At 31.2% G+C, this 24,288-nt stretch overlaps 1 protein-coding gene and 1 long non-coding RNA gene across 6 annotated transcripts in view; one reads left to right on the top strand and one right to left on the bottom strand.

Annotated features, from left to right (window-relative positions):
- The window catches only part of LOC126883039 (uncharacterized), a 159,872-nt gene extending 148,738 nt beyond the window's left edge, over positions 1-11,134 (top strand). The window contains exon 2 of the long non-coding RNA XR_007697470.1: positions 10,943-11,134. This is a non-coding gene — a long non-coding RNA (uncharacterized LOC126883039). The remainder of the gene's footprint in view (positions 1-10,942) is intronic.
- Positions 1-24,288, bottom strand: part of LOC114328169 (juvenile hormone esterase) — a 256,507-nt gene that overhangs the window by 148,706 nt on the left and 83,513 nt on the right. The window contains exon 11 of one of the 5 annotated variants that reach the window (XM_050648174.1): positions 10,854-11,134. The exons of the other annotated variants lie outside the window; for them this stretch is intronic. Coding sequence (XP_050504131.1) covers positions 10,948-11,134 — 187 coding nt within the window. The 3' untranslated portion in view covers positions 10,854-10,947. Of the gene's footprint in view, positions 1-10,853; positions 11,135-24,288 lie in introns of those variants that run through there. 5 annotated transcript variants of the gene reach the window in all.

Genomic DNA, 24,288 nt, shown 5'->3' with positions numbered 1-24,288 from the left:
TTTGCTCAAAAATTATTTAAAAAATTTTTTTAAACAAATTTAAACACACACCTTTTTTGCCCCGAAGAATATTTTTTTAGCTTGCTATGTCATTCTAAACAAAAAAGGTCTCCTGTTATTTTTCTTATAAGTTAACAAATTTCGAGTTACAGTTGAGTCCACGAGTCTTTACCCGTGCGTCATTAATGCGAGATAAAATACATATTTGATAACTTATATTTTAACTTGTAATAGGAGCAGTAGCTACTTACCGTCACTTGCTGTTGCGTTTAGTTAATTTCAATTCCCGACACATCGTCGACTTATTTCGCATGCTTTAAATGATGACGCACGGGTAAAGATTCAGGGACTCAACTGTATAAGCGGTTTGGAAATTGAAAAATGTGAAAACAGGCATTTTCCAGGCTTGAAAACTTAGACGCAAATTATTATAAGACCTTGTTTTTTAATTGTTAATTATACGCGTCCACTCTAGTCTACATACTACTTTAACAATTCATTCGATAAACCTTGTCAACATTGTCACACCAGTGGCGTTGCGCACTAGCTCCCTTTCAGTTTATCTTTGATAACTCGTGTTTTTAACCGCAAGCAACCCTAATTTGCAGATATTTTTACACAGGCAATCTTATATTATCATCTTACTAGAAAACAATAATTTTAGCTTCTGTGTTTAAATTTTGTAAAAATATATATTAATTTTTCAGGATTCGAAAAAAATGAATGCATTTAAAAAGCATTGGTACGAAATTTGGCGCCTACGCTCTTAAGCAGCTTTTAAATCTTAAATATGGGTATAGGTTGTTTTATTAAAATAAAGATTATCGACTATCTAGACTAGACTTAAAGAAAGTGGTGTGTGTGTTCACAAAGAGGGGATGGCATTAGATAAACTTATCTAATGCCATCATTAGATAAGTTAATAGATAATCATATCATTAGATAAACTTATAAATCTCTGAAATGGTGGAGGAATTCACTAGAACACAGGCAGGTAAAACAGTTCATTCTAGAACATTCGCCAAAATTTACGGCAGACCTAATCCTAATAAAGACAGGAAAACAATCAAAGCCATAATAGGTCTGCTAACAGAGTACCTACTTCAAACTGAGTAGGCAGCTGCAGCTGGTAGGATATTGCCCAGGCAACCAAATATCGTTTACAAAACGTTGAAAAAACGTCATAATTATCACCAAACGACGTCAATTTATCACGTTTTTCGACGTCGAAAATCACGTGAATATGTCCCACCATAATTCACGTCATTTTTATCACGTTTTAAATACGTTATATAAAAACGTGGTTTTTTAGAAGCCATTTTGGAAGGCTAAATTAATTTAATTAAACTCAATAACACATAATTAATTACTTCATTAACAGAAACTAATCATCAAAAACAAATAAACATAACCTCAAATAGTTGTCAAGAAGAATTACTGTAACAAACTGTTGGTATACATACAATACTCAAAATGGTCTGGACCTATGTGATCCAGCAAAATCCAACCTATCCATAAAGAGATTATTATCTAGTGTTATAGGGCTTTTCATTCACAGTCATTTGTTTCGAGCTTCTGTCAAGTGTCCACATAATATTAATATATCTACATCATACGTCGTTGGTTCGTATCATTGTTATATACCAATAAATTATGACGTAGATATATTAATATTATGTGACACATGACCGAAGCTCGAAACAAATGACTGTGAATGAAAAGCCCTATAACAGACGCCCTATGGTTTGTGTCAAACATATTATGTTTTTTCCTTACTAGAGGTCCAGTCATTGGACTGATCTAAAGTCAATGTTTTACTTCGAGCCCCAAAGTTGCTTATTGTTAGAATGTTTATAAGTAATATATTGCTAAATAAAAGTTTCGAAAAAAAATTACTCATATTTTAAACGATACAAATACATAAGCATATATTTATTATTGTTATACTTTGATAGTAATTAACACAATAAATACACACTTAAAAGACTAATACATAAATACTCATGATAAAGAAGTACATTATAATTAAATATGAATAACCATTTTCATATCGCTGCAACACGAAGCCAAAGCCATCTTACATTTCAGTTCATTTAGAGAGCGCAACAAGCACTCTGACCGAACAGTTTCAAAACTCATTAGTTTTTCATCAGAGAATGCATATGTTGCTATTTCCAAACCATGTACATAGCTGTAACATCTGTACATGCATTGGGTTCTTCTTCTGTCTTGCTGTGGGCATACTCATCTGCAAATAATATTGCTGCAATATGGCCGCAGACTTCACTATTACCGGCCATACACATACAATATGCATTTGCTATGCCATCAGAACTGGCTATCACCCAAGCATCTAGTGGTTTAGCATTAGCTTTTTGGGAATGCTTCACCTAAAAAATATTTTATCTTTGTGAGAATGCCTCAACTACAAAAATTTATTTTTATTAGAGTATTTGCGTTCTTTAAAATGATTGAAAATATTTTATTTAAAATCAGACATTCATAATATAATATAATTTTAGAACAAACAATCATGATTTATTCTCTTTTCTATCATAGCAATTACATGTCGTCGACCTAATCTGTAAACTGCGTAACTCCATTTATCCAAATTTTACAGTAGACACAAAAAACTATTTCTCTAAATATGACTAATGTGAAACTACTACATTTTAAAAGATAGGATGCTAAAATGGAATATTTTATAGATACACATATCACTAACATTTGTATATTGTTTAATGAGTATTTAATATTACTTACCACCAACTTTTTCTTAAAAATGTCACTTTCTAAACAGTGAGGACAGTCGTGTGGTGTGACAAACTGGGGAGTTGCATATTTTTCGTACTAAATTTGCCGAAAGGGAGATACGTGTATACGAAGATGTCACTATTTACTCATCTGGTAAAAATATGCATGTGCATCCTTTTTGAAACGAGAAGTAGGGACTTTTTAAAACACATGGCAGTAATAACTCATTTTCAGAGAATTATGGGAGTTACACAGTTTACAAATTAGGACGACAATATGTCTGGTTTCATACAGATATATAAACGTAAATAAATCTAATAATTAAAACCAATTTATCCAAAAGACACTAATACTTGTGGAAAGGCATACCTTTCCAACAATTGTATAGAAATCATTAAAAAATTTTACTCAAACTTTCAAAATAAATCCAGTTGTGAAGGCTTTTATGTGCCTGAAGGCTTTTGTATGCTTTCGTCTGCTACTTAGAGTAGTAACTGTGATACTCCACCAGATATGTATAAATATCTATAATAGTAATTGGTGGAATGCACTTTACTGTAAAATCCAATTCTGATGACTGAATTGTATATGGATCTAAATCCCCAATTATTTTCAGCTTTAATGAATATCTAAAACAATAAAAGAAATAATGTTATTGCTTGCAAAATTCATCATCATTGATAAATTTCAGGGAAAATGAACAGTAAATAAAAATTGTTTCGCCTACCTTTGTCCAACATCTGGAGTTTCCAATAATAATTTCCTGAAATAATCAATTTGCATTGTGGTAAGTTTATAAAGTTCACAAAGGACAAACAAAAGTTTTAAGAAATACACAAAAAAACAGCAAACAAAATCTAAATGAATCGAAAATAGTCAAAATACGACGATAAACAATGAAATGAAACGACGATGACGATACTACAAATACAAACATGAAACATAACCTTTGTTTTTGTTTTGTAACTTTTAAGCTCCTTTCCTAAGGCTCCTGGTCTAAGCCAATTTCGTGACGTCAGACTTAGGCTGTCTGAAATGAAAACGTTTTTTAAACGTATTTTAACGTCATTAATCTTACGTATTTAAAATCACCTACAAAAGACGTCTATATGACGTAATGTTCAACCACGTGTTTATATTCAACCAAAAACTGACGTTTCCTCGACGTTATAAATATGACGTCTCTTGGTTGCCTGGGTGGTTGGCAGATGCTGACCTATGCAGACTCTGTTATCTAGATGAAGAGATATTTTGTGTCTGTGTACGGTACTTTGAAACGCGAGCAGTGGACCACCACATTTTTGATGGGTACATTTAACTTGGTTTTTAAAAAGAGTACATTTATATTTAAAAATTGACGGCTCTCAACTATGTTTATAATTTTTTTTAAATAATACACAAATATACAGGGTGTCCAGAAACTCTACCGACAAATGAAGTCATGGGATTCCTCACATATTTTAAGACAATTTAACCGAATTCACCTAGTCCGAAAATGCTTCCTAAGGGTAATTAGTTTTTCTAAGATACCTCCAGTGTTTCTAGTTAGAACGTTTCTAGTTAGAAAAAAAAATTGGTACGCATATTTATCTTCCAGAGATAGATCGACTACATCCATTGCGAATTTATAGTACCGGTCATAGGCGTCCGTTTTGGGTAGGGCAATGGTTATTTTATCACATTATAACTTTTTTGCGTTTAATTTTTAAGCATTTTTGACTCTGGAATATTAAATTTTGAGATATTCTAGTTCTAAAAGGTACTCTTGCTTTAAGTCGGTTGCCTCCTACCGTTGCCTCCGGTTGTGTCCTACCGTAGAACACACAGTTTTCTAGAAAAATCGATTTGAAATTTTCGTTTTTTAAATTTGAAAAAAAAATAAAAATTAAAAAAAAGGTGTATTTTACTAAATTAAAGCAAGAGTAACTGTTAGTACTAGAAAACCTCATAATTTACTAATCTAGTGTCAAAAATGCTTAAAAATTAAAGAAAACAAAGTTATGCGATAATATAACCGTTTACCTACCAAAAACGGACGCATATCACCGGTACTAGAAATTCGCAATTAACGAAATCGATTCATCTCTGAAAAAATATAAATAAACGTACCAGTTTTCGTTTTTCTAAATAGTTTTCTTTTAATTTTCTTTTTTTAAATTCAGTAAACGAAATATTTTCAAAAATGAATAACTATTTTCAATTTCGTTGCAAAACGAAAATACAGCCGAACCATATTCCAGTCCAATCAGAGAGTGCTGCAAGCACCTCTACCGGTTTCGAAACTTATTAGTCTCTCATCAGGAGGCACATATGCTGCTCTCCCTGATCCAACCAAAACAAACCCCAGCGTGCAGTCCCGAATTGCAACGAACGAAATGGCATAGATGCCCTAGCGGCAACTGCTAGCAAAAGACTAAGTTTTCACTCTAATGGCATATAACATATCCCACCATAATGAAAACAATGGGAACCTTCTCTGGTTAAATGGAAATATTTTCAATTCGATTTTTCTAGAAAAAGGTGTATCATATCGACTTACAGCTAGAGTACCTTTTAGTACTAGAACACCTCACAATTTAATAAACCAGAGTAAAAAATGCTTGAAAATTAAAAAAAAAGTTGCCCTACCCAAAACGTACGCCTATGACCGGTAAAAGAAATTCGCAATGGATGGAATCGATTTATCTCTGGAAGATAAATATGCGTATTAATTTCCGTTTTTATATCTAGAAGCGTTCTGAAAATATTTAAGAAAAACTAATTCAAAGAAGCCATCTTCAGAGACCTCTAGCTCCCTTAGGAAGCGTTTTCGGACTAGGTGAGTTGGGTTAAATTATCTTAAAATTATCTGGGGAATCTCCTGTCTTCGTTTGTCGGTAGAGTTTCTGGACACCCTGTATAATTTGATTTCATAAGTGGTTTCTACACTGTATAAGAATATTAGATTTATTTGAAAATTATAAATATAATATATCAGCGACTTCTTAAAATCCTGAAACAAACCAAAAGGTCTGTGTACTTCCTTACATAGGGAATCTACAAATATAATATTGATTGTTCTCTTCGCTTGATACAAAACAACCTAGAGGGAGCCACAAAGAATATTTTTAATTATATATTTCATAGTTATTGTATCTTTTGAAAACGCGTTGGGTATTCGCGATGAAAAACAAAGTAGCTGAGCTCTTGTGGAATAAATTTAAACTACTATAAGTGGTATAAACAAACAAAAAATTGTTGATTTGAATGGAATTTCGTCACTATTAAGAAATTTTAGTAAATTTCAGCATTATGAGTACATTAAAATATTTTAAATCAAATTGGTATTGTTCTATTCCTCAATTGAATGTTTGTTTATACCATTTATTATATCGGCCATTTTCTTGCATTCGACCTGCCCTCTATATTCCGTTTCAATCGCGAATTGGTTACATATTTTTGAGACAACGCCGACGTTTTGTTTTGACAAAAAGAGATCAAGAGTTACTGATAAAAATTATGACTCAGAATATCAATATAGAGAGGATATTGAAAAATATAAAATTTAGCTCTTTGAGATCTTAACCCAAAGCTAAAAAATAAAATCAGAGACAACGTAAAACAGCGATTTTGCGAAGACACAATAAGTCATAATAAAAAAACTTCATTGAATTTTGTGCTCATTATACGAGGCTTGTTCAACTGAAACTCAACTTTCTTCCAGAAAAACTTAATCGGTAAATATTTCTATAAAAAAATTAGGTATTACCACTACAATGAAGAAACCCGTACTCAAGCTTTTTTGGTCCTCTGGCAAAAGGCAAGAAACCCACACTGAACCAAAAAAGTACGTAAATATAATGAAAAAAACATTGATTCAAAAACGGGGAGCATTAATTTTCTTCCAAAGATCAGTATCATTGTCCAATGTAAGTAGATACATTAACAAATGTTCAAAAACATTAATTTTTATGAATTAGTACGTTCATTCAATGTACTTTCTAGTTAAGAATCAATGTATCGGTACATTGAACTAATGTATCGGCACATTGAATCAATGGATCGGTACATTGAATCAATGTATTGGTACATTAATTCTTTACTCGAAAGTACATTGAATGAACGTACTAATTCATAAAAATTAGTGTTTTTGAGCATTAGTTAATGTATCTACGTACATTATACCAACGATACTGATCATTGGACGAAAATTAATGTTCCCCGTTTTTGAATCAATGTTTTTTTCATTATATTTACGTACTTTTTTGGTTCAGTGAATGCCATCTTCGTGTATATTTGTATATAACATACAAATAGTTAATAAGTAAACAAAATGACGACTTAATATCTACATAAATATTACAAATATAGGTTGAAGCAACGAGTTTTTGCCGATTCTCAAACTAATGTTAAGTAATATCTATAAGTTTAAAGAAAAAAAAACATATATTTTTAATTAACACAAACAACTTTTTATAATGTAACTTGGAAAAAACTGAATAACTAATTATAACAGAAATTGATTCTTTTTATAAAATATATAAAAATATATTTATATTATATAAAAAATGTATACCTGATATCGTGAAAATGAATACATCTACAATAACATCTCCATAAATACAACATCCCTCCAAAACACACATACAAAAAACAAATGGTTGAATGGCATCTTTGATTTCAAAAATCTAATATGATCTTCGACTTCTTGCTGGTTCTTCCCGATGTAAAAATGATTACTGGAAATCGCTGATGGTATATTTTATTGGTTCGTACAAAATATCGATGTAGAACCCAAAAAATAACTGCATGTTAGCCATCTACAATTTATATGAATAAATGTTATAAAAAAAATAAATTTAAATAGTGAACATAGTTGTATTTTTGAGTATCACTTTATAGAAATATTTTAATTTATCCTGAAAAAAGTTGCTAGATGTTGAGACTTGAGATATTTATTTTTACTTTGATAGATACTACCGACTGCAAGAGTTAATAATATTTTTCAATTATTTACGGTTTAATCACCTAAAGATTTAATTTACTAATCTTTTATAAGATTATACCATTTAGAAATATTTTCAAATGGTTCATATTTTCTTTTACCTATGTGTCGAATTAGCTTTTGAAAAATTTACAGAGAACAAAAATTAATTAATACTAAATATGCAGGATTGAATAATGAAATAGGTACTTACATTCATGGGTAATCTTTTCAAATAAAAATTTATTTGTTGTATTCTTGATATGACTTTCGCACCGAAGAAAGGAGGTAATTTTTTCGAAATTATTGCTGTCCCATCCATCAATAAGTCCATTTTCATTTCCAAATGCCACTCCAAGGTCCATATCAATCTGCAAAAGTGGAAATAGAAGTACAACTTATTTTTATAGAAATCCAACAAAATAATTTATAAATAGTTAAAAATATATGTAAATACATACCTTAGAAAAATCAACCAAATCACTAGTACCAAACACCGCTCCTCAGAGTCTGCAGGGTGACTGTCTGCTAGGAGGCTGCAACAACTGTTGTAACGTGATTTTTTTACACCAATAAAAACACTTATAGCGTTTTAAGAAATGTATTGGTTTATGTACAAGATCATTGCTACAATGAATTGATCATTTATTTAGGTATATTACATTAATACAATGATTGCGTTACATCAAAACAATGTATCCAGTTATTAATCAAAGTCAAAAACATTGATTTGATGTTACGAAAACATTGATTTAATAAACGAGTTCGTAATTTAAAGAACGCTATACATTAGTGCAACGTTTTATATTAATTAATTTAACCGTATAATCCTGATGTATAATTTCATATATACAATGAACAAATTATTAATATTATGAAAAAAGTCATTGGATAAATAAAAAGATTCATGGGAATAATGACTCTATCCATTATTTTTTAATGAATAGAATTACATGTAATAATGAATATGGTCGTTACTTAATGACTACATGTTTATAGTATTAACGAAATTTTCATTGAATCAATGTAAAAAAGGTCAATGATTGGCGTTCATTGGTACTATGTACAATATTTTTTTCAGTGCATTCAGTCAAACCCGCTTATTAGAATACCGGTTATATGAATATTCCGGTTTAAGGAATATAAATTTAAGGTCCCGAAAAGTTTCTACTAGCCACAATTCATCGGTTATTAAGATATCCTGGTTATAGAAATACTTCTGCTTGGCACGAAGGCTATTCCAATAAGCGGGTTCGACTGTACACTGTACACCCAAAATTTGCTGTAACCTAGTTTAAATGTTACCCGCTTTGTGTACGATATTACGGACAGCTATACTCACTCCAATATTTTCTGACATTGTTCTGATTGGAATTCGACGTTTTTGTCTAATCAAGTCTTCTACATAAGCCAGGTTCCTCTCTGTTAATACATTACTGAATGTACCTGCTCGTGGCTTATCATTCATCTTCTGTGTTCCACTCTTAAATTTTCGATAGCAGTCCTTGACTGTTGGATAAGCACAACAATATTTCCATACACTACTTATCTTAGCGTATAGATATAAAATGGTTGCCAACCTTCAATACACACAAATGAATGACTGATTGTATTTGAACAGATTGTTAACAAAAAACGCCATTCTTAGTCACACTACTTAAAATCAGTCAAATACCAATAATTTTAATTAAGCAGTGTGATATTAATTATAAACTTAACTAACATTGGACACACAAATTGAATGACCCTGATTGTATTTGGACAGATTGTTAATAAAAAACGCCATTTTTAAGTTACACTACTTAACATCTCAGTCAAATACAAATGATTGTATGTACTTGATCAGTGTGACATTTATAAACCTAACTAACATTGAGGAACATAAGTTAGTTGAGTGATTACAATTAAGGGGGTTAGAAGTAAATGGGTTTAAGTGCACTTTTTTAAATTTTACTTTAAATGAAGATTCGCATAATTAAATGGTACTATAACTTGGTGGTAAAACGATTTAAGCATATTTCACCCTACAGTCGCCATATATTGCCACTACATTTAGTTCACTGAAAACAATTGCAGTTTGCTTTGATGGTAAACAGGTTTACGTGCGCTTGAACCGTTTTACCACAAAACTATTTTTAGTATTCTGTAAAAACAAATACTAATAAGCGGATTTAAGTGCGCTTGAACTATTTTACCACAAAACTATTCTTAGTATTCCAAAATATGTAAACACATTTTAATACAGGATTAATTTCAAGTAAATAAATATTACGTTTGTTATAAATTTTGAAGACTAATTAAGTATTATGCAACGTGCCAGTTGTAGTTACACTGTGGATAACAGCTGGGATAAAAATGATTAGTAATATGTAGTTAACATCTGCACTTGAACCGTTTTACCAGTAACATTTATCAACATCGTGTACCGATTCAAGTACATTTTTTAATAATTAAAAAAAGGAAGGATATAGTAAGAGTAATAAATAATATACCCTTGTATTTTTATCATTTTATAGTACATTGTACACTAGACATATTTCAGTTTAATGACTCCTAGAATTTATAAAACTCAAAAAACTTTGAAACTGATTATCTCAGAACTATCAAAACTGCACCTAAACCCTTTTACGTCTAGAACTATCAAAACTGCACCTAAACCCTTTTACGTCTGGAACCTCAATTACTTCAAAGGCTAGCCTGACCAAAGATGCGTTTCAATGGTACAAGCGTATAGCTTGCTAGTAAATATCGATAAAAGAAGACAGAAAAGACAGGAGTTAAGCCATCATACCAGAATGTATAATAAGAGGTTAATATGAAGAGCAAAACGTTTAAGACAAGCATGCACGAAACCAACAGAAATTCTTTATTTTTTCGTTTCGTTGAACCAGATAGTTGATTTCTTAAAACATTAGAGGCTATAGTGTGTAGATAAACAATGGCTATAGTATGTGCAGAAACTCATTATAAGTAGGTAAGCAGTAGGAATGAAGTAAAAGATATATGCTTTAAGTAGACTCGCTACCAACAGGCTTAGCCTGTCTAGGTATTAAAGTTCTTAAGCAATTATAGTGTTTTCAAAGAAAGTATGAAATGTAGCGATTTCAAATGTAATACTTATTGGTTTAGTTAACACTTTTATCGATGAAACAAAACTTATTGCGTTAGTTTCCATATTTTTATATTATATCTTTAAATTAATTCTTCAAAAAACATTAGTATTAGGTATTTCAATGTCCATATGCATCAAATGGTGGTTCCATATATTCATCTAAGATCTTACTAACTTCCTTGTATTGTCTCAAGTGCTGCCTTACTTCAAAGGTGTTGTTTATATTTAGGTATTCCAAATTTTGTGGCGTCGATTTTGGCCATGTTATATTGAAGAGAAGAGGATCTTTTTCGGGGGTTGGGTTTCTAAAAGAAAATGGGAAATTAGTGTTTCATTATCAAAAACTATTTTTTTAGTCATTACATAAAATTTATTTTAATATATCTATTGATTTAGGTATGTACTGACGTAATCTGGATAAATACAAAGAAGGAAAAATAAAGAGATCTGAACTCTATATTTAATATATTTATTGCTTTACTTGATTTCTCCAAAAGTACGAAAAAGAAATAAAAAATATAATGTCTGTTGTATTTTTGAAAATGCAGTTGAACGACGTTTAAAATAAGGTATCACTCAACCCCCTTTTCCATTAACGATTTTTGGGGGTTGTGCCTACCCCCGCTAAAAGGTTGATCTAATTTAGTTCAAAACTGGTCGACACAATGTCCCCCTCACAAATATATTTGTCGTGTTTTTTTGCATATTTTTAGATTTTCTATAGGGACAAAATTATAGAAAGTGGTACCTCTTCAAAGTGACACACTGTATACATACAAGAATATATTAATCAAACATTTGGTCATATGTTTATCACCCTATTTTACCCGTTATAATATAGTAAAATATTTCGTACTAATTTTCGTTTCATTAGAGCCTTATAACTTTATGACCTACATTATTTTTAGTATCTTTAGATGCTCCGCAATGTTAACTGCGTAATTTCCTTGCTAAATGATTTCTTCTTTGTATAGTATTCGGAACATTACCCCACGCAATAACAGTGAACCTTTGAAAACTTATCTCATTCTCGCTACTAACAATTGTGGATCAATAATGAGGGAAATTAAATTCAAAGAATTAAAGAGCTTGTTTGATGTAAAGAGTGTAGCACAAAAAGCTGCATACATTTACTTTCAGGAAGATCAGTACAAGAAAAATAATTCGAAAGAATTTCTATTTATTTTTACATAATTTTTGTTTTGTTAATTTTTTAATATCAATAGCTTTTATTGTGTTTCTGTATTTCAAATTAAGGGCACGGGGTTTGTTTTCATTAATACAGTGACGGACGCGCTAATAAGCGGCAAAATAGCGCAAAAATGGAAAACGTATTAAGTTGTGAGATAAAAAGAAATGAAACTAGGGCCATCGGTACATAATTCGTAAATATTTTACGGCTATCCCTACTTTTTCTGTCTTTACATAGTAAATTACGTGTAGTACAATTCACACTGGTATGGATATGTAAACATTACTAGAATGTCATTTTACTTGACAATGTCATCATTAACTTTAAAGAGATGGCTTTTGAATGTTCTTGGATAACTGTTATTTGTATAATTGCAAAGTATGAATTCAGTTAATAAATGTGATCATTTTTTCACTAACCATGTATTCAGTGATTTTAATAATTTATTTATAAAACAAAATGAGGAAAAAGGTTAAACTGACTTTTTAATAATGTATTGTTACTATGGAACGCTTACAATTTTGAACATATTTAACAAAAAATTACTTGGATCACAGAATATATCCTGATGTATTCTCTGCTTGGATCTTCCATAAATAATAATAAACAATAAATAACTTTTTATTAAGTCTTAAATCAAATATTTATTAAATACACTATCAATAGGTTTAACAACGTAGAATGAAGTAAACACTTCTGTTGTATGTAGGTATATAATATAATTATATACCTACATACAACAGAAGTGTTTACTTCTTTCTACGTTGTCTTAACAAAGGTATACAGCCAACTACAGGGTTTACCCTTTTAAAGTATCAATAGGTTTGTTCTAGCATCAGTTTCAAACGGTTTGAGACCATCAGCGAATAGTGGACCAGCGCGAGTAGAGGGGATACTGGTGACTGTATTATGTTTTCACACTGACCAACTGTTTGCTGACGGTTTCTGACTAGTTTGACTGTGTGCTAGAACAAACCTATTATTTTTTAATTAACAACTCAAAATATTCCCGAGCCATGTCAAATATTTAAAACTGTCACTGTCTTGTCATCATATTCTATTTGACTTAGTGCGTTGTATGACAAAGGTAGCGAATGTTCGATTTGGAAAATATCACCACGGACATGGTGTCCATTTGTTTCGAATCCTGAAAAACTAATAAATATTTTTAAAAAATTAAACGCAGAATGAAAGACTAAATTATTATCGAGGAACGAAAGTCCCTTAGAATAAGTAAAGAGTTTCTTTTGAATGAGATATTTGAAATTAAAAATTACACTATATTTTCTCTTATCTTTTCACTCCTGTAATTTATTAAAATAAACATTATAGAAGATTTCAGGGACTTTCGGCCCTCGGTAAGAACGTAATTTTTCATTCTGCGTTTAAATTTTTCAAAAGTACTTATTAGTATTCTGAGGATACAAAAAAAATCTATCCCCATTTGAATAGCATTGCAGCCGAAAATACGTGCCCATCCCCTTAACTTATAAATTTACATTATATTGATTGTTTTTCACCTTTAGACGTATCGGACGAGTTTTGCAACTACCACTGTCACAATGACAGTTTTAGTTGACATACTCCATATCAGGCATATTTTATTTAAGGGGGCAGACGCTAAATGTTGGTCCAATGCTATTTAAACGCATTCGATTCATTCTATGATTTTTTTTTTTTTTTTCGAAATGAGCCAATAGCATTGGACCAACATTTTGCGCCTACCCTCTTAATGTTTCAATTGAAAATATTACAGTCAAGTATGATAAAATCTTATAATCAAAAGAATGCTTTTTTTTTTTTTTTTTTTTTTATTTAATGGCATAGACATTAGTCATTCAGCCAGTTGCAATAAACAATATACAATCCTATCCCTAATACAAAATTAAACAGAAACAATATAGTAATACAATAAATAATACAATACAACAATAATACAATAAAAACAATAATGGAACTCTGATAAAGTGATAAAACATTTATGACAAAAAAAAAGATGCAAATCTGAACTTAAATCATAAAAAATATCATGCCAGCGTACAAATCTTATAGGACCGTGCGTGTATCTGACAAGAAAGCTATAATAATATTGTATATTTGTTGTGAGCCTGTAGCCAGCAAAGACTGCATATTGAATGGTGCATGCATATCAAGTTTAATTAAATTTTTATAGAGAGAGTTTGAATGCTGTTGAAACTTAGTACATTCAAAAAAGATATGATCAAGATCACCCTGCTTTCCGCAATGTTTGCAATTATTGTCTTCAATCACATTTATTTTATATAAATGACTTGGATAGCAAGCATGCCCAAAACGTAGTCGATTTATAGTTGTTATATATTTACGTGGAGCTTTAAAACTCTTAAACCAGGTACTTTGTGGAATCACTGGTTGTAAAGTGGTGTATCTTGTGGGGTTTGTTAAGCAATAAAGATTCCATTGATCTTTCCATATCGATAGTTGGTTTCTTTTAAAAATAGTAATAACATCTGATACACATAAAGAATATAACAATAAAGTGCCTGATGTTATACTGGATTTAGCTAAGTAGTCTACATACTCATTATCTTTGAGTCCAATATGTGCCTTAACCCAAATAAATTTTATATTGAAGCCAGAGTCTTCTAACTGCTTTAACATATCCTTTATTAAAAATATGTAAGGATTACTAAATGTTTTGGGCAAAAAAGTATTTTTGATATTCTGTAAAACTGATAGGCAGTCTGAAAGAATTAACGTTTTTTTAGTATAAGAGTTTTTAATATATTTCAACGCTTCGAGTATGGCCAATGATTCCGCAGAGAAAATTGAAAACTCATTGGGAAGTTTGTACTTGAATTCGAAACCTCCTGAGGGTAAAAAATAAGCACAGCCAGATCCTTCTCTTGATTTAGATGCATCTGTGTATATAACTGTTGCATCACTGTAGCAGTTCAAAATAGATTTCAGGATACTGTTGCTGATTATGTTGTTTTCGTTGTATGTGGGTATTATTACATCAGTTTTATGGAAGAGAGCAAAGTAGTCTAAGTTTTTGTCTACTGTGTTTAATTCATTTGAAAAAATAGGATTGTTCTGTAATGCAGTACATAAAGGCGGAGATGGTTTTTTAATCCAATACTTGTGAGTAAGATCTGATTCGTTAAGATGACATATACTGGAAAATAATTCGAAATTTGTAGTGTATGCTTTAAGTACCCATTTTTCGCTTAGTAAATTTCTTCTAATCTCTAAAGGAGGCTCAGAAGCTTCAACATGTATTGGTTGTATAGGAGTAGATCTCATAGCACCTAAACAGATTCTCAAGGCAGAATTTTGGAAAATGTCAATTTTTCTTAAAAGGTTTTTGGAAGCAGAACCGTAGAGAGTAGCACCATAATCTATAATGGATCGTATATAAGCTCTATAAAACAATAAAGATGTTTCAACATCGCAGCCCCACCACACTCTAGTTGTCATTCTAAGGAAATTAATACCTTTGCTACATCTATCCAGCATATATTGTATGTGTGGTTTCCAAGTTAGTTTTTTGTCCAGAATGAGTCCCAGATATTTGACATTATTTTTAAATGTAAAAGATTGATCACTAAGTAATACATCTTGGTTTATAGGAAGATTGTGTCTTGTAAAGACAGATACTGCTGATTTGTTAATTGATAAATTTAAGCCGTTCTCTAAGAACCATGGAAAGAGGGAACTACAAACTGTACTTAGGTTTTGCATACCGTTTTCATATTTCTTGCTTTCCATATAGACACAAAAGTCGTCTGCATATTGTATGATTTTGAATGGGATGTTGTTTATTTGCATCTTATGTATATCAGAGGTGTACAGATTAAATAAAATTGGTGATAATACTGAGCCTTGTGGTATACCGTAATAATTATGTCGAGGTCCTATTAGTTTGTTATTATGATCTCTGATGTAAATTACCCTATCTGTATAGAAACCGATTATTGTGTTAACGAAAGCAATTGGCATATGAAAAAAATTTACCATTTTATGTTTTAAGGTTGATAAACAAACTGAGTCATAAGCTCCTTCAATATCTAAGAATAGTGCTGCTAAGTAGTTATTTTTAGTTAAGTTATTCTGTACATCTACAACAAGTGTTGTTAAAGCGTCTAGAGTTCCAAAACCTCTTTTGTAACCAAACTGGTTTACTGGAAGTAAATTCTCTTTTTGTAACCACCAATCTAATCTAAATTTTATAAGCCTTTCTAAAGTTTTAAAAATACAAGACAGTAAGGATATTGGTCTATATGAACTTACGATGTTTGGGTCTTTTCCGGGTTTAAGGATAGGAACAACTAAGATGTCTTTGAAAGAATCAATAACTATATTTTTTTGGATGATATCATTGAAGACATTTAAAAGAAGTTTTTTAGCAACATCTGGTAGGTTGATTAACATGGGGTATTTTATATGATCGATACCAGGAGAAGTATTTATGCGGTTTTTAAGGGCAAAATCTAATTCGGTTTCAGTAAATGGTTTTAACAGGAAGTGATTATTTGAATGATGACTTTGTGTAGATCGTGTAGGTGAATTTTGAGCAAAAGGAGGACATACTTTATTAAAAAAGTCGTCCAATAGATTATCATTGAAGGGTTTTATACTAATAGATGCTTTTCGATTCATTTTGTTGGCCTGTGACCATATCTCCTTAGAGGAGGTATTTTTGCATAAATTAGAACACCATTTAATCCAACTAGCTTTGGCTTTTTGTTTCAACTGCTGTTTAGTATGAGCAGTAACTTTCTGACAATTTAGATAATTATCAAGGCTTGGTGAACGTTTATACAATGCTAATGCTTCTTTTCTGTCATTGATTATCAGATCGCATTCTGGGTCCCACCATGGTGGAGGCGATCGATTTTTAGATTTAAAAATTTTGTATTGAGGAATAGACCTAATTGCAGCATCATTAATGCAATCTATTAGAAAACTATAATTTTGATAAGTATTGAAAGAGTTATTGTAGTTGGAAAACATGTTTTCAATTAAGGATGTATACAGGGACCAATTGGCTTTCTTGATATTCCATTTGCTTTTTGGATAAATTATTTCTTGTGAGGTGTTGGTTATTGAAAAATTCATAGTTATAGCAAAATGATTCGAGCCTAAGGTGTCAGATAAAACTGACCAAGTAAATTTACTGGCTATATTAGCTGTGCAGAGTGAAATGTCAATCATAGATTTTTGAGTACCATATCTAGGAAGATATGTAGGTTCTCCATTATTCAAAAATACAAGATCTAGGTCTTCGATACTGCTAACAATTTGGTTACCAACTGGATCATTACGCAGTGAGCCCCATAGTGAGTGATGAGCATTCATATCTCCGCCAATTAAAAAAGGTGATTTGATTTGTGAGAAGATATTTATCCAATCGTTTTTGGATGTACTAATATTTGGAGGTCTATATATAGATAAAAAACTTAGTTCTATTGTGTTACATTTAACGATAGCACCGCAAACTAAAATTCCCTCATTAAAATTGTTTCTAATATTTATTTCACGAAATGGTATAGTTGTTTTAATTAAAATTGCAACACCTGCATACCCGTCATATCTATCTTGGCGAATTACATTATAACCTTTAAATGTATAATTTTGATTTGGTTTGAACCAGGTTTCACTTAATAATACAATATCAATATTTTCAGTTATTAAAAAATGAATTAAACTATTTTTATTCGAAACAACGGATCTACCGTTCCATTGCAAAATTTTTAATGATTTAAGTTCTGGGAACATGTTATTTATGAGTGATATCCTCTAAAATCGTTTTTATACCATGGTAAATACTATCTTGACTCATAGTTTTTATATCATCTACAGTTTGAATATTTGTAATCAAATTAAAAATATAATTGGAAATGAGTGTTTCCAATACTCTCTGATCTGATTTGTTTTGACAAATTGGGGGTTTTAAATTAGCAGGAAGGGGTTTGGAGGGCCCAAAATTAAAAGGGAACATGGGTGAATTGTTTTGTGATTGGTTTGGTGATATTTTTCGTTTTTTAGCTATATTATAGTGGCTTGAGGAGGGTTGGGATTGGGATGTATTATTTGAAATGTTTTGATTTTTATGTGTGGTAGTAGAAGGGGATGATTTTTTTGAAGATGTTGGGAGGGGAGGAAAACTGTCTTCGATATTGTCTAGTGTGGAATATCTATTCTGAATAAACAATCCCGAGAAGGACGATTCACAGTAATTTTTTGCCTCGATAAAGGAAATTTTTTGCTCAATCATCACGTTCTTTATCTTCTTTTGATCTTCGTATTTTGGACACTTCTTGGATATGGAAACATGATCTTTACTATCACAATGTATGCATTGAACATCATTATCTTGACATGTATGATCTTCATTTTTGATTTTTCCACATTTTATGCAATGTGCTTGTGGACTGCGACACTGCTTGGAAATATGTCCAAATCTTAAGCAATTGTAACACTGTGTTACTTTGCCAATGTAGGTTTCAACAGGAAAAAATACACTATTTATTGAAATGTAGCTAGGAAGAATATTCCCTTCGAAGGTGACTATCATTGTCCTTTTGGGTACATAGTTAGTTTTTCCATCGGTGTCAACTTTTCTGTAAGTTCTTTTAAAGGCTATTATGGGGGAGGGAGATTTACTATTATCTAACAAATACTTTTCATCGTATTGAGTATCAATATCTCTTATTAGGCCTCTAATTTCTAGTAAATGGTTAGGGACATATGCTACTAAGTTTTGGTCTTTTAATTTTATATTTTTAACCAAATTATTTGCATCTACGATTGACCTTAACAAAACTTTAATTCTGTTTTTTCCAATGGCTTTTATTTCAATAATATTAGGAATGTTCAATTTTTTATGCAAGATGTCCGCAACAGTAAGTGGATGTAAACGGCCAATATCCTGATTGTTTGATTTTTCTATATATACATAAACGTTATTAAAATTGTACTTATCTGATGCAACGTTGAACAATTTTTTCTCTACAACTTTTTGCGGAGGTGGGATTTGTTGTGTCGGCACTTTAATAAAATCTCTGGTTTTAGTTGTAATTTTCGCAGTAGAATCATCCAAATTTTCGATTAAACTTGATTCAATAATATCCATTTCACTATTCTCACTAGCACCTGAAAAGTTTTCACCTAATGGTGTCCCTGGGGAAAAAGCTTCCCCCATTGGGGGTCGCTTATAGCACTGTTTATCGCACTCAATTAATATCAGTTTTTAAATCACACCAAGTGTCCTTTTTTCTACTAATTAACTCGCTAAATAATTAATTTTAATAAGAGCAGATTTTAATGGGCACTGTCAGTTTGACGTTTTGCGTGACAATGAAAAGAATGCTTTCATTGTCAAAAGTGAACGACATGACTTATTATCAAAAAATTTTGCTGAAGCAAATCTACAAAAAGTTTGGCTTTTAACGAATTCGATGGGATTAATCGTCCAAATTTTAATTGACTGGCAATTGTTAACACTATTTTAGTGGGTTAATATACAGGGTATCCCGAAAAAATTGGTCATAAATTATACCACACATTCTGGGGTCAAAAATAGTTCGATTGAATCTAACCTACCTTAATACAAATGCGCTCATAAAAAAAAGTTACAGCCCTTTTAAGTTACAAAATGAAAATCGATTTTTTTCAATATATCGAAAACTATTAAAAATTTTTATTAAAAATGAACTTGTATCATTCTTATAGCAGGAATATCTTAAAACAAAATTATAGTGAAGTTTGTCCACCCCATAAAAATTTTATGGGGGTTTTGTTCCCTTAAACCCCCCCAAACTTTTGTGTACGTTCCAATTAATTCATAATTGTGGTACCATTGGTTAAACACAACGTTTTGAAAACTTTTTTGCCTCCTAATATTTTTTCGATGAGCCAGTTTTTATCCAGCTGAGGCTTCTTTTTTAATGTATTTACATAAAAATTTTATGAAGGTTTTGTTCCTTTAAACCCCCCAAAGGTTTGTGTACGTTACAATTAAACTATTATTGTGATACCATTAGTTTAACACCGTATTTTTAAAACTTTTTTGCTTGTTAGTCTTTTTTGACAGGTCACCTTTTATCGAGATATGGCTTCTTTTTCAAAATAAACCTAAAAATGTAAATTATAAATAAATTTTCAGATTCTCTACATAATATAATGGTCTCTATATTCCTACTTAACCATATACAAATAGGTGGTGGATTCGACAAATATTCAAAATATGTCGATGAACACTGGCTTATCGAAAAAGTACTAAGAGGCAAAACAGTTTTAAAAACATTGTGTTTAACTAATGGTGCCACAGTAATAATTTAATTGGAACGTACACAAAAGTTTGGGGGGGTTTAAAAGAACAAAACCCCCATAAAATTTTTATGGGGTAAACAAATTTCACTTTAATTTTTTTTTAAGATGTTGCTGCCATAAGAATGCCACATGTCTATTTTCATTAAAAAGTCTCTAAGAGTTTTCGATACATGAAAAAAAATCGATTTTCATTTTGTAACTTGAAGGGCTGTAACTTCTTTTGTCTGCACTATTGTACATTATGTGTGTGAGGTTCAGTCAACCTATTTTTGACCCCAGAATCTGTGGTATAATTTATAACCAATCTTTTCGGGACTTATTGTATTGAGAAAAATATTCTGTCAACTTTGGAACAGAAACAGAACTTAGCAACGATTACTTGAGAGTGGATCTCATCAACCGAGAAGATCGCGTTCTGACTATTACGGCATTTTGAGACCGGACACGAACTGCTAGAATGTTCCAAATCCATGTTCTGTTCAGCAAGCTCAAGAACCAGGACTCAGTATTTATAGTATTTAACCCTTATCCGGGCAAGGTGGGTTCAACGGCCCGAGACGCCAATTCTTTTATCATAAACTGATAAAAAAATTTTATTGAATTTTATGCGTCACTGAATTTGTTTAGAAGTATGTTTCCTTCAACATAGTCATGATCTATTCAAAATATTCAGTATCATTTTTGAAATTATTGCGTCGAAAGAATTTTGTTACGTTAAGGGGCAACACGGGCCCGTCGGACCCTATTTGTATTTATACCGAAAGTCTAACTATTTGTTACAGAAGTTAATCTGGCAGTATGGTAATTTTTTTATGGATTATCTAAACGACTTTTTTAATTCCGGAAATCCAAAAATAAAGTCTAAACGTGCACAAACAATGTAAACACCTCTTTGATGTGAACATCAAAGAGATGCTTACAATAGGTGTTATATCTACTCTAAATGAATTTTAAAAACTGATAATCATTGTTGGAATCCAATAATATTTTTATATCGATGTTATTGTCGACAACTAAGCTCCTCAAATTATATCGAATTACAGTGAAAGTAGATAGTGCGAATAAAATGTCCCGAAAACCATTATCAGCTACAGATGTGCAAGATATAACTACTAATTTATGTCATTCTGATGATGAATAATCTCTTGAAGTAGGTTGCATTGAAAGTGACTCAGAAATTGAAGATCATTTTTAGGAAGCAAGTGAAGAGAATGATCACTATGATCAGTAAGTAGTATTGAGTGATAATAAAGAAGAATGTGTAGCTACAATTTCCCAGATTTCAGAGTGTGTAATTTTTGAAACTAAGGATGGAATTAACTGGAAGAGTCAATCACAACCGACAGGACTTATGTGATCCTGCGACATAATAAAAAGCAAAGTGTACAAAGTAATTTTAGCCCCTGGTCAAAGTGTAGATGATCCTGTTAATTTCTTGTGTCTGTTTATGGACGAAAAAATTGATAACGAAATAGTGATGTGTACAAATAAAGAAGCCGAAAAGTCCTGGGGATAGAGAACTGGAAAAATTGCGACTCTAGAGAGCTATATGCCTTTATACTACTACTACTAACTGCAGGGCACCTGAGTGCCCTCGATCGCACCCTCAAGGTAGACCGCATACTATAGCAGCACCTTTTTTTAATCTAGACAATTTAAATTTAACTTAAATAAAAAATCAAAAAGAATATTAGAAATATATGGGTAAATATGAATAGTACATCCAAGAACAGTGGTGGGTCCAACGGACCCGAGTTGCCCGGTTACGTAAGTAAAATGTGTTGCCCGGATAAGGGTTAATGAAGGTTACGAGAACGGGGTTTGACAGCTTACAATCCAGCAACGAGGCCATTGTTTAATGCTGCTCAGACGCTGACTTGTATTTGCCTTTACCATTACCATTTCGACGGTTAAAAGGCAAAAATGACCAAATTAAAAGTGTCGGTTAGTAATATTTTCTGCTAAATCGCAAACAGGAAAAAGTTACCTACCGACTACATTTTTTTATCTTCAACTGGAAAAAAATACTGAAAGTAACTGATTTTTATTATCGGAACTGGTAAAATTGACTAAACCTGATACATTTTTGACTGTATTTAAAGAAATATAACCTATCCGAAAATCATTCATGTTTTATAATAGGTAAAATGGTTGAACTAGAAAACTAAAAACTATAATACACAGTAATTATCATATTAAAAACAGGCCTTACATTGAATTGTGTCGTCTTTACCTATACGACATGCATGATCAGTGAGATGTATAAATTGCGTATTTGAAATATGTACAGTAAATCCTCGATACAACGGACGTCTAAACCAACCTCGGACAAAAAATCCTGTCAAATGTAAAAAAATTAAAAACGTCCTGTTAATATTATACATACCTATGGGATCCCCGTGGATCCCAAAGGTCATCCCATTATATTAACAAAACAATACGATTACGTTGATCCAAAAAATGACTTATAATAATAAGTAATACCCAATAGTAAAAAATATAGATTTTTACTATTCCACAATTCGGAGCACACTGACTGATATTCTGTTACTAACTACAAAACGCTCCAAATCAAACTATGACTTGGAGCTCTTCTAAACGGCGAAACAGGTTACGTGCAATAATGATAAGCTTCCTTTTAAAATTTATTTTTTAAAGAAATATATTATAATTATCTAAGCAACAAAAACATTAAAAATAATCGGCAGGTAAATTATTACCAAGCGACAAATTCCACCTATTGTCGGTAGAAAGAAAGAACTACATATTTATCTTGTTTAACCCTTAAGTACTAACACACCGTCTCTCAGACGGCATCGTTTGTTGAAAGTGGGATATTTCCCTTCCTAGAAAAATTTGAAGGTCATCCGTTTATGACTTTTCAAGTTGGGTTGTTATTTACTAGTATTGAATTCGGCAATTTGATGCAGGTTGTTATTCGAAAAATATTTAGACTCAAAGTGTGATTTCCGTCTAATAGACGGGGTGTTAGTGTTTGTGCCCAGTTCGTCATTAAACATAATGTGCCCCAGTTCGTCAAAAAGTTCAAATAAGGGGATAAAGACTATGAGGAAACTCTTTTGAAATGACTTGATGAGGTAGAAGACGACGTAAGCGAAGTGGGATCAATTTGTGATGAAAATGTTGCCACTGACTACCATTGCTACACTGTACAAATTTTAGTGCCTGTCAGTTTTTTTTTGTTTTAATATTTTTTTAAAAATAATTTTATTTTCATGTTTATTACTCTTTGTTTAACTCGATTATAAATTTTTATCAAGATTCTTTAATTTGTTTCATTTTTATCACACTTTTTTTCAGGAATAAAAAGTTACACAAACAATCCTGCCATTCTTGTTATAATGTTTTGTATTTTAATAAATACAGAAAAACTAGATCAATTACTGTGTTTTTTAGATAAGTAATACTTTCAGTAAGTCATCGAAATATTTTTTTGGATTATAATATTTAACAAAAGAAAAATAACCAGTAAAATGTGAAACCCGTCTGTCAGGCGGTTAGTTAGTGTTTGCGCCATTGATTTAAGATGTTAGTACTTAAGGGTTAAGAAAGCTACATCTAGATATAATTAACTAAACAAAAAATAGTATTTAATTAATGTACAAAAAAAAGAAATAAGGGAAAAAAAAAATATTTTTGTATAGGATAAAATTTCTTAAGCATTTTAAAAACTCTAGATATTGTTTGTAAAAAATCACTACGCGCTCAAACATTTAAAATACCATATAACAAAAATTTACTAACTGTAAAGTATTTAAATGGAATTACATATGGAGTTACATATTATGTACCAAATGAAAGTTGTTCTTAAATTTACAAAATTCTAGTCGCCGATTTCAGTAATATATACAGGGTGTAACAAAAATACAGGTCATAAATTTAATCCCATATTCTGGGACCAAAAATAGTTTGATTGAACCTAACTAACCT

Source organism: Diabrotica virgifera, chromosome 1 (assembly GCF_917563875.1).
Source record: "Diabrotica virgifera virgifera chromosome 1, PGI_DIABVI_V3a".
In the NCBI taxonomy this organism is placed as follows: Eukaryota; Metazoa; Arthropoda; class Insecta; order Coleoptera; family Chrysomelidae; genus Diabrotica; species Diabrotica virgifera.
The sequence above is the reverse complement of the archived record's forward strand: the minus strand, read 5'-3'. Positions and strand labels throughout refer to the sequence as shown.